Source organism: Montipora foliosa, chromosome 11 (assembly GCF_036669935.1).
Source record: "Montipora foliosa isolate CH-2021 chromosome 11, ASM3666993v2, whole genome shotgun sequence".
NCBI classification, from domain to species: domain Eukaryota; kingdom Metazoa; phylum Cnidaria; class Anthozoa; order Scleractinia; family Acroporidae; genus Montipora; species Montipora foliosa.
This window is the reverse complement of record NC_090879.1, coordinates 18,317,410-18,327,409: the sequence shown is the minus strand read 5'-3', so window position 1 is coordinate 18,327,409 and position 10,000 is coordinate 18,317,410. Positions and strand designations below refer to the sequence as shown.

At 39.2% G+C, this 10,000-nt stretch overlaps 3 protein-coding genes and 1 non-coding gene across 4 annotated transcripts in view; 3 read left to right on the top strand and 1 right to left on the bottom strand.

Moving 5' to 3' along the window:
- The window catches only part of LOC137976092 (ankyrin repeat domain-containing protein 66-like), a 6,088-nt gene extending 4,877 nt beyond the window's left edge, over positions 1–1,211 (top strand). Inside the window, exon 4 of the mRNA XM_068823362.1 lies at positions 1–1,211. This exon is cut by the window's left edge and continues 397 nt beyond it. The gene's annotated coding sequence lies outside the window, so the exon portion shown is untranslated.
- LOC137976091 (uncharacterized) overlaps positions 1–3,350 on the bottom strand; it is a 3,358-nt gene extending 8 nt beyond the window's left edge. Inside the window, exons 1-3 of the mRNA XM_068823361.1 lie at positions 2,114–3,350; positions 1,341–1,518; positions 1–144 (exon numbers count right to left, since the gene is read on the bottom strand). The exon at positions 1–144 is cut by the window's left edge and continues 8 nt beyond it. Of these exons, the coding sequence (XP_068679462.1) occupies positions 1–144; positions 1,341–1,518; positions 2,114–3,286 (1,495 nt within the window). The 5' untranslated portion in view covers positions 3,287–3,350. The remainder of the gene's footprint in view (positions 145–1,340; positions 1,519–2,113) is intronic.
- Positions 3,351–3,403: 53 nt separating this feature from the next.
- On the top strand, positions 3,404–6,956 carry LOC137974905 (small ribosomal subunit protein uS10-like). The gene is made up of 4 exons (XM_068821914.1): positions 3,404–3,508; positions 5,076–5,175; positions 5,763–5,962; positions 6,850–6,956. The coding sequence occupies exons 1-4, from the start codon at positions 3,506–3,508 to the stop codon at positions 6,904–6,906; spliced, it is 360 nt and encodes a 119-aa protein (XP_068678015.1). The 5' UTR covers positions 3,404–3,505; the 3' UTR covers positions 6,907–6,956.
- LOC137978118 (small nucleolar RNA Z195/SNORD33/SNORD32 family) lies at positions 6,503–6,586 on the top strand. Its single transcript, XR_011118123.1, has one exon. It is a non-coding gene; the product is annotated as a small nucleolar RNA Z195/SNORD33/SNORD32 family (small nucleolar RNA).
- Positions 6,957–10,000: the final 3,044 nt, after the last annotated feature.

Here is a 10,000-nt window from a genome sequence, read left to right as displayed (position 1 = left end):
GACTAGACTTGGATAACAGATGAATGATATCTTCTAGTTCCAATTCTTTAGCTAAACTCAGTGGTGTTATCGTAGCAGGGATTCCCATCTTGACATTTGTATCACATCCAGCTTCTAACAATGCTGACACCACTTCACTGTTTCCTGCAAAATAACAGACTGATTTGTTTAATGCAGGGGATAAGTAAAATCATCTGGCATTAGACAGAGTAAAATCTTTTGAGTCTCACTTCCAGGAGTCAATGGGTTAAATAGTTTACAATCTCAACAAGAAGTTCAATGTATGAGGTTTGTTTACATCATTTCAGAAATTTTAACTTCTTCAACAGATTCATCCATGAACGGCCCCCCATTGACGAATAAAATTGTCTGGCGTTAGACAGAATAAAATCTACAAGTTTCACTCCCAGGACTAAAAGGGTTAAGGCAATTACAGAAAGCTGAAATTTGTTTTTTTGCCAAAAATCAATGAAACTTATTTGATTTAACCTTACCTCTTGCCAGTTAAGCAAACCATCAACAAAAGTGTGAAAAGAAAAAAATAGAAAGACTAAGGCCCTGTTTATATGGAGAAAAGTTGTCTTGGGTAAGAGGATCACCCTCTAAGCCAAGTAAACTTTAAAAGTGTGTGTTTATATGAGAAAAGCATTGACCCTTTTGCCTGAGTCAAGAGCTGCCAGCCTCAGTTTTGATCAAAAGAAGACTGGGAAGACAGCATGTTCACGTATGCTCTTGCTATCTTGCCTTGAGCGAGTTGAGCCGGCTAGACGAGCCAAAGTGTTAGCGTGGAAAAATGTTATCCTGCCTAGGAGGGTGACCCTACCGTTGAAAAAGGGTGACCCAGCTAGATGGGTCACCCTTTTAGCCAAACCAACTATTTTTCCCCATGTAAATGGTTTGCCGTGTTTTATAAGGAAATGTAGGAAAAATTGGCTCGCCCAGGGTAGCTCTGGTAGGCGATTGACCCTTTCACAAAAAGCGACCCTATGAACATTGTATTGGTATTATGATGCAGTTTGAAGTATATATAAAAAAATTTGTTTTTGTCTAATGCTATAACTTTTAAAATTGAAATCCTTTTTATCCTGTAGCTGGATTGTCTCATCTTTCATTAGTTGGTAAATTAAATCCTGATCAGTGTCTCAATTAAAAGGCTTAACTTTAAAGCTCCAACACAATTTAATTATAACTGCATGGAAAGGTGACTGCAATTTTGTCTTGAGCCCTCTTGTTTTCCAAATGACACCTTCACCTCTACTGCCTCTCCTGACATGCATTATCTGTGGACACAACCCTCTGATAATTTGAATGAGAGTACAATGGACAGAAAAGGAACTGACCTCCCATAACAGCAAGGTGGAGAGGTGTCGCACCCTCGCATTCGGCATTCCAAGCATTGACGTTTGCTCCTGCATTGATTAATAATTTAACCATGCTTACACTTCCAATATTCACTGCAGCATGGAGAGCAGTGTTGCCAGATGGTACTTTTTCATTAACATCCATTCTTGGGTTCATCTGAAGAGTTAAATAATGAAAACAGAAAGAAACTGTCAGCAAGATTTCGTTTTGTAAAAATCACCATCAGATATACCAAATTTATGGACAGAATGTGTTTTTGCAAAAAATAAAGCTGGCAACTAAATTGTGCAGGAATGTTAGTACCCCCACAAAATAACACTGTAATGGTACAAAGTACAACCAGTATTTAATCAGGTTTTCAATACAGTTTCTTTTTTTCTTTCCCTCTTTAACAACAGAAGAAGCTGTAGTTTGTACCAACACTAGACACGTGTGACCCTTCTGTATACAAGCCTTAAATTAACGTAAGCCTTAATTTAGACAACGTAAGACCAAGACAAGAGGCTGACTGCAGTCGCAGGTAACCGAAAGCCTCCTTTTTCAATAGCTTCTCCTGTTATTATGGCAAGGGTGGGTGCTATTCCAATCCCACAGCATGAACAACTTGTCCCCAGTAATACTGATACTTATTTTATTGACCTCAAATGGATGGAAAGCTGAGTGAACTTTCGGAGAACACAATATTACTGGGTTTCGAACCCGGTGATAGTATGGGTTGCGGCCCACAAGCAATATCCACTAAACTACACACCCCATAAAGTAACCTTTTTCCTTTAAAAACGTCTAGTTTCATCTTCAAAAGATGAGCAAGCATGACTTCCTTGCCACTGTGAACAGCAGTAAAAATGAGACTTTTTCCTTCACTGTCCTTCATAGTCTGGTACTGAAGGGAAAAACTTCTTATTAAAAAATCAAAAACATCTGGAAGCTCTTTCTGTACAGTTTGAAAAGCAAATTCAGTAGCTATGGCAACAAGACTTTGGCTGACAAGAGAATTGCACATTGACTCTGTTTTAGAACTTTTTGGAAGTGCTGCTTTGTAAAACTCCAACACTCCAGAGCAAATATTAACAATTGCAAATGCTCTTGTTGCTAAAATGATTTGAACAAATTGTTTTATCAAGGTTGAGCATTGGACGTCTGATAGTAGAGCATGATAATTATTCCTCTTCCCTGAACATAAACAGAGTAGAATATTGAGGAAGTAATCCCTAGTTTCAGAGGAATTCAATTTCTCTGGGTATTCCCAGATCAATGCATGTGCAAAAGTGTCCATGTCTGTGCGAGTAACAGATCCCTCTTTTAGACCAGCATCGAATGCAAAGCCCAACTCGTCCATAAAAATTGAGAATTCCATATCTATAAGCTGTCTTTGTTTGGAAGTGGGCATTTTTGACAACCAAAAATGTGCAAACTGAACAAAGTTGTCATCATGATGAAGCCAAGATGATAGTTGTTTTAATGCATCATTTGCCTTCGTTAGCCAGTCTCCTACAACAGTAGAGTCCATGTAATGCAGAATATTGTCAAAATTAGTCTTCGATGGTTTAACATCTTTCTTGCAAGCTGGAATCACTCGGTCTCCATTCATTGTGAGGTGATTTGCAGCTGGTGAATTTCTCCCAGAAGAAGAAGGGCTGCTATTTGAGGAAATACTGTGTGTGAGCCCTATTGGTGGCAAGGGAGACTGTCTTTCCGCAGATCCAGCGCTAACTGGTGGGCTGACGTGTTTTCCTTTCGTACACAAAGGCGTTAAATCCTTGCTTCTCTTTGGTAGAGTAGGTTGTGAGGCCTCAAGTGGAATACCACCAAAATCTTGCGTTGAATTGGAAGCGGAGCATAACTCGTCTTCTTCCTCGTCATCCCGATACGACAAACGAGATACATTTATAATTTCCCTCAAATCTTTGACACTGCGAGACATACCTCATAAAATCATCGTAAAAAACAGAAACAACTTGGCAAAACCAACAAAAACTTTTCCGCCATTTTTGAAATTTCTATGAGTATTTCCCAGTGTACCCTTCGGGTTAATCTTCCATAAAAAGGCACCACGTGCCCTTTTCTTTCTCTCTCCGCCATTTTGCTTCGCAAGCGTGTGGCTCACCTCTGTTCGTCGTGAATAAGTCGGCCAAGTTTCAGTATGGTATGTTGAAATCTTCAAGTAAAGACAACTTTGTTTGTGATGTACTCAGCTAAGTACGGACTTCTCTTAAATTAAACTCTATATTGAGTAAAACGAACATGAGAAGGTACCAATGACAATGACAGTAGTAAAAGCTTAATTTTGCCTTTTCCTGAATGCCTCTGAAGAAGGAAAATAGTTTTTATCTTCATCAGTACATGTAGGAAAGGCGTTCTTTAGCCAACGAGAAGATTGTGAATGATGTGTTAATATTAGCTAGCGCTTTGGGAAAAACCTCTATGAAAATAAGTACTTGACAAGTACAACAAGTACTTGACAATTTTTTATTGCATATAACTCGTGAACTTGCGGTTGGGAATCCTTCTGTGATAGAAGGCCAGACTGCTAACATCTTGACTTCGCGAACGGGACTTTGAGCGCGATGCTCAACGAGTTTGCTGGAATTCGAAAAGTATCTGATGAGTCTCTTGGCCGAGACGAAACGCCGCGTCATACCAGCCACGAAATTTAAATTCTTCGAAAATACATTCAAATCCTCTTTTTGAATCCGCAACTTTTTCTTTCCGGTACTAAATATATTTCCATCCACACGTAGCCTATCCTCAAATCGAAATTTGCCCGTCCACACGCTAGTGCCCAGGACTCCTCAAGGTAACAGAGCTGGCACCATGCAGCTCTCGGCAGCCATCTTGAGAATTGATTTCATGGTAAGAAACTGGGGTTGATCTTGTTACTTCAATATCCGGATTTGGTGTTCACACGGTTCCGGATTCATATCGGATTAAAAGATATCCACTCTGGAGAGCGTATTCAAAAAGTTCCCGATTTGCCAGCGAATTCGCCCGATACCTTTGGACGGAAAGAAAAAGTTGCGAATTCCAAAAATATCCAGTTACGTGTGGACAGGGCCTTAATATTATGGACACCAAAGGCAGACAACCCTAAGGATGTGAGAGCGTGTGACATCACTTTATTTTGAGACAGTTGTAACGGCCGATTCAACTAATCAGGAAACTGCTCCATAAAAGCTTCAAATCGCAATGTTTCTTTTCAAAAATTCTTTTTATGGACAGCCAGATAAATAAAGTTCACTCACCTATTTTCTACGTTGTCCTGAGTGATTTGACAGGTTTTTGGGACACTTCGTTCCCTCTTCTGATCCCACGCGTCGTCTACGAACCAAAGCCTACGATCTTGTGCATTTTCTCACTCTTAAATCACAAGTCCAGATGACTTGCTGTTATTCCATGAACTCCTGAACTGCACCCAATTAGTAAAGTCGTCTGGCCTTAGTGTAAAATCTATTAGTCTCACTGCAAGCAGTCAATGAAAACACATTAACAGCAACAATTCAATTCAATTTTGACGAAGTGTTCAATTAAACGGCAGATAATGTCGAGTTTGAGTCAAACTGTATCAGAAAGTGCTATAATGTCTCATTTCAGTTTGCAGTTGAGTTAGTGGAAATGAAGTTGGAAAATCTTGTTACATTTTCGGAAGTGTTGGAGAGTCTGAGTGAATCACAATGATAAGTTTAATATCCTTATTGTGTTGTCCCTCTGGTTAGGCTCACTACAAGGAAAAAGGCGCTGCTCCAGAAGAAGAGGCTCCTATCCACAGGATCCGTATCACACTCACAAGTCGCAATGTCAAAAGCTTAGAGAAGGGTGAGTTAGAGCAACAAGGGTTGCAAACATCTTCATCCTCATTCAGCAGGCATAGATCCACACTGCTTTCTGTTTTACGGAAGTCTGTCATATTTCTCAGAATAAATTACATCTTTTTTTCAACAAAGTAAATTTCTAAAGAGAAAATGGTTTGAATAATTTATTTTTTCAAATTTTCTGGTACTGGTACACTCTGTCCATGGGATTTTTCAGCAGGAACGTCACTTGTAACTTTTCACATTTACAGGACATAATAAGTAATGCATCGACTTCCCGATGGTGGTGATGCGATCATATGACTGGTTGCTGGTTGTGCTGACTTGTGCACTTCCTTGTTTACTTTATTTCATAGGAGCAGGCATAGCTCAGTTGCAAGAGGTTCCCGCTTCGATCCTTTGTGACTTCAACGTCTGTTTCGACTTTCCTCTGATCTGTGTAGTTATAACTTTAAATACTTGTAAAATGGAGCACTGACAGAGGGAGGGGGTAAAGGGCGTCGGCTTCCATTGATACCTGCCTCGTAGCAGAAGGAACTACCGACGTTAAATAAAGTGACTTAACCTTTTTTTTTGTTTACCTCTGCTTAGTGTGTGCTGATCTTATTAAAGGAGCGAAGGAAAAGAAGCTGAAAGTAAAGGGTCCTGTAAGAATGCCAACAAAGCGCTTGCAAATTACCACCAGAAAGACACCCTGTGGTGAAGGTTCAAAAACCTGGGATAGGTTTGAGATGAGGATCCACAAGAGGCTGATTGATCTCCACAGTCCATCAGAGATTGTTAAGCAGATTGTATCCTTTAAAACATTCATCAGATTTATTTAGACAATGCCTGAAATTTTCCCAACATGGCAAAATTAAAATTAATGTTTCACTGCCAGAGGTCCAGTGTTTAAGAGAAGAAACATTCTGTAGTGACAAAATCTGAGTTAGAACTTGCATATGAGAAGTCAAGTTATGGAATCATAATATTATAGTTGCCTGTTGACCTTAACCCGATATTGACTCTTCAGATTCCATTTGGGTATGCTGCATGTGAATATTTGTGCGAACACTTGACTCCCACCAATGCTGCTTGGTTTTGATTCCCAGACTTGTTGTCATGTGGGTTGAGTTTGTTGGTTCTCTTCTTTGCTTCGTGAATATTTTTTAACCAATCACTCCTGCTTTCCTCTTATCTCAAAAACCAACATGTGATTTGAGTTGATATCTACTGATATGCAGTGTCCCAGTTAGTGCCCCAATACTGAAGTTGACACTCCTACAAAGTTCATTATTGTGATGTCGTATTTAAAATGTTGCAGTGCTGCTTCCATAAGATTTGATACATGTTGTCTCTGTGATGATGTTTACCCAAATTTATGAAAACTCATTTATGATTATAAATGGACATCATGCACTACCATCTGAGAGACAGCTCTAGGCTCTTTTAGTTCAGCCTGGTTTTCACTAGCGACCCAAGCATAAGCATAAGCAACACATGCAAGCGCACTTAGTTGTTGTTAGTGTCTGTTGTTCTAACAAAAGGCTCTTACAAACGAACAAGCTGCTGCGTTTGCGTATACTTCTCGTGCTTGTGCTTGTGCGTCGTTGGTGAAAACCAGGCTTTAAGTTTAGAATTGCACTATTTTTGAACAAGTTGTTGTTGCTTTGCTTCCCTTAACAAAGTCTTCATTCAGACATCCATCAGTATTGAGCCTGGAGTTGAAGTTGAAGTGACAATTGCTGACGTTTAAATGTGGAAAAAAGAAATCAACAACTAATAAAATGTTGACAAAAACTGAAATCTTGTTTCTCTGGTTCTGTGAAACTGTTCTTATTGAGTACCACTCAGTTCCTTAATCTATGAAAGTTTATAAATAATCACTAGTTGCAATTTTGATTGTAATTGCTGAAATGATCTCCTACCTCTTTATGTTTGAAGGATTTTATTGTACCAGATCTTCTTTTTTTTTTTTTCACTGCAAATGTGTTCCCGAGTGCAAAGTACCATTGTCAAGTTTAAGTTAAAGAGCTGTTTAATGACTCAGAAAATGAGTTAAGGTGTTTGTTTTATCTATTGGTAAGCAAATAAAGGAGGAAAGTACTTCATGAAATGAAGAGGGCCAGACCAGAATACAGAATACAGTATGGTGAATTAGGCACCGCACACCAGTGGCTCAGTTGGTTGAGCATCTGTCTGTCATGCAGGAGGTCGCGGATTCGAACCCCGGCCCAAACAACACTCGGGATCTTAAAATAACTGAGGAGAAAGTGCTGCCTTTGTAATTTCATCTGCAAATGGTTAGACTTTCCAAGTCTTCTCGGATAAGGACTATAAACCATAGGCCCCGTCTCACAAATACCTTCTATGTTCATTCGAGTAAGTTCCCTGTGGGACGTAAAAGAACCCACACATAAGTACTCTCCAGCTTATTGTTAATAAACATGCACCAAGGAAACTAATATCCCAAAGTAAACAGAAGCAGTTTAGTAAGCCTTGGATAACTAATGGTATACTCAGATCTATCAAAAATAAACAAGGCATGGTCAGAACACACTTTCTCTCAAATAACCCAGTTAAAACAGCAGAATATAAAAAGACTGTTAGTAAAAAGGTTCATTATTGCAAGCAGTTCAACCTGCACAGGAATAATTTGAAAGCTCATTGAACAACACTGACAACACTCAAATTAAAAACGTTTTCTTTTTTCCAATTTAGTAGCCTAAGTAAAATTATTTAACATCGGAAGAGATGTTAAAATCGTAGGACTGTTAAGTTGTGGAACAGCTTACCTAATATACTCAAGTCTAGCCAGGATCTCTTGTGGTTCAGAGTCCATCTTTACGATCACTTTAGAGATCTGCTACAAACTTATAGTCCGCCATGATTTGTCAATAATTTTGCATACTTTTTTTTCTTTCTTAATCTATTGTATAATTATTTAATTCTACTATGTAAAGTCCAATTCTTTTTGCGCCTAGGGGATACGTCGCAATTGGGGCTCCGCCCTGTTCGTCTCTCCGGTCAAGCCATAGTACTGTTAGGATAATGTATATATTTTCTGGTGACGAATCTCAATAAACTAAACTAAACTTAATCGGAACAACTTTCTGAATAGTGCTCTTAGCGTTCTCAGTTTCTTTGGTTGCCAGTATCAATGTAAATGTTCGTTTCCTACAGCAAGTAATAGTTGAATAGAATGTATTCCGATTTCCTGCATTTAAGGAGTAAACCATGAAAGGAATCGCAAACCACAACTTCCTTTTATTATTATTCTCTATTAAGGTTTTATACACTCCTTAGAATCACCTCAGTGAAACAATGTTAATTAATAAACTGTTAACTGCCCCAGCACATAGCGGTCAAACCATGCGCAAAAATCCAACTACAACGCTTCCGGCCAATACCAATGGCCTGTAATGAAGTAGGAAATTAAGCATTCTGAGTTTTTCAGCGAGGAGGAAGTTCACATGCGCCGGACGTTTTACTGTTGTGTGTGAACTCCAAGACCCATTACAAAACGACTTTTAGGGGCCGGTTGTTATATCAAGGGATAATCGAATGTTTCAGTAATCTCGCTCACTAACAAAACGTTTAAAAGAGGATTGCAAAATCTTTCAGATCTTTATGACCATAGCACTAGACTAGCGCTGAAGAGAGTTGTGAAATATCATAACGGTATATCAAATACCCGCGCCGAGGGACAAGCTCGGCTCTACCGTCAAAAAGAGAAAAAAAATGTCCACACCACCTCAAGAAATTGATAATTACTAGTCCCCAGGGCAAACAATAACGAAACGTCGTGATTTTATAGATTTAGAAACAATTGATGAATTCCGGTTTCTCGAATTCGTTGTGAACGCATAAACAGGTTTAAACACTTTCAACTCAATTTTCCCTGACTTTTCTTCAAAAAGGTCAATTTTTCCTGACTCTAAATAAAACTCCGTGACCTTTCCATGACCTTGAAGAATTTTTCAAGGACCATTTTCCTGACCTGTGGCAACCCTTGTACAAGTTAAGGCCGAACTGTTATCCTAAATTCCCGCTCAATCTCCGCTTCGTTTAATTCAAAACTATTCTTAACAACAAGGTACTTAGGTTCTGTTTTCATGGCACCACTGTTTGAAATATAACCGAGAAGGCCGGATGTATACTTTTCGTACTTTTTTGGCAATTCCAGAAAACTAAATATGTTATGGTGTAGCACCAACCACATCATAAAAAGCGCTTGCTGCGACCATTTCAAACAAGTCAACATTAAATGATCTGATACAGCATTGAAAAGTATTATGTCAACGCCGAGGGGATGCACCCGTAGTGTTGGAAACGTGTGGTGTCCACTGTGGCGCTTCTGTTGAATTCTTGCAAATGTTAGCGCCGTTGCCAAGGACAGTGCAGATACCGTTGTCTTTTCCGAAACCCCTTTTTTCCCTTCAATAACAGTTTCGTTTGGGGAGCCACCTGCAAACAAATTAGAATAATACAATATTTTATCTTTCTGCGAAAAGAATAAGCCTTTTACACTTTAGTGTGGCGTGCGGTCACTACTATACCATAGCAGCATAGCACGACTTTTGTGCACTCATCCATATTGTATACGGGAACAGACGCCGATCTTATCATGCGCCGTTGGGAATTCGTTTTTGATTCGTTGGGAATTCGTTTTTGATTCAGACGCCGTTCAGCAATATGGAGTTGTGTTGTGCATGTGCGTGGCTATTGTCTGATGAGCGCGAACTTGCGAATTTGTTAGCTCGTGGAGGGAATATAATAGCATTTGGCATTTGTAAAGAATGTTTTACAGGTTAGAGAGGCTGTATTTGCCTTGAACGGCACTACGATAA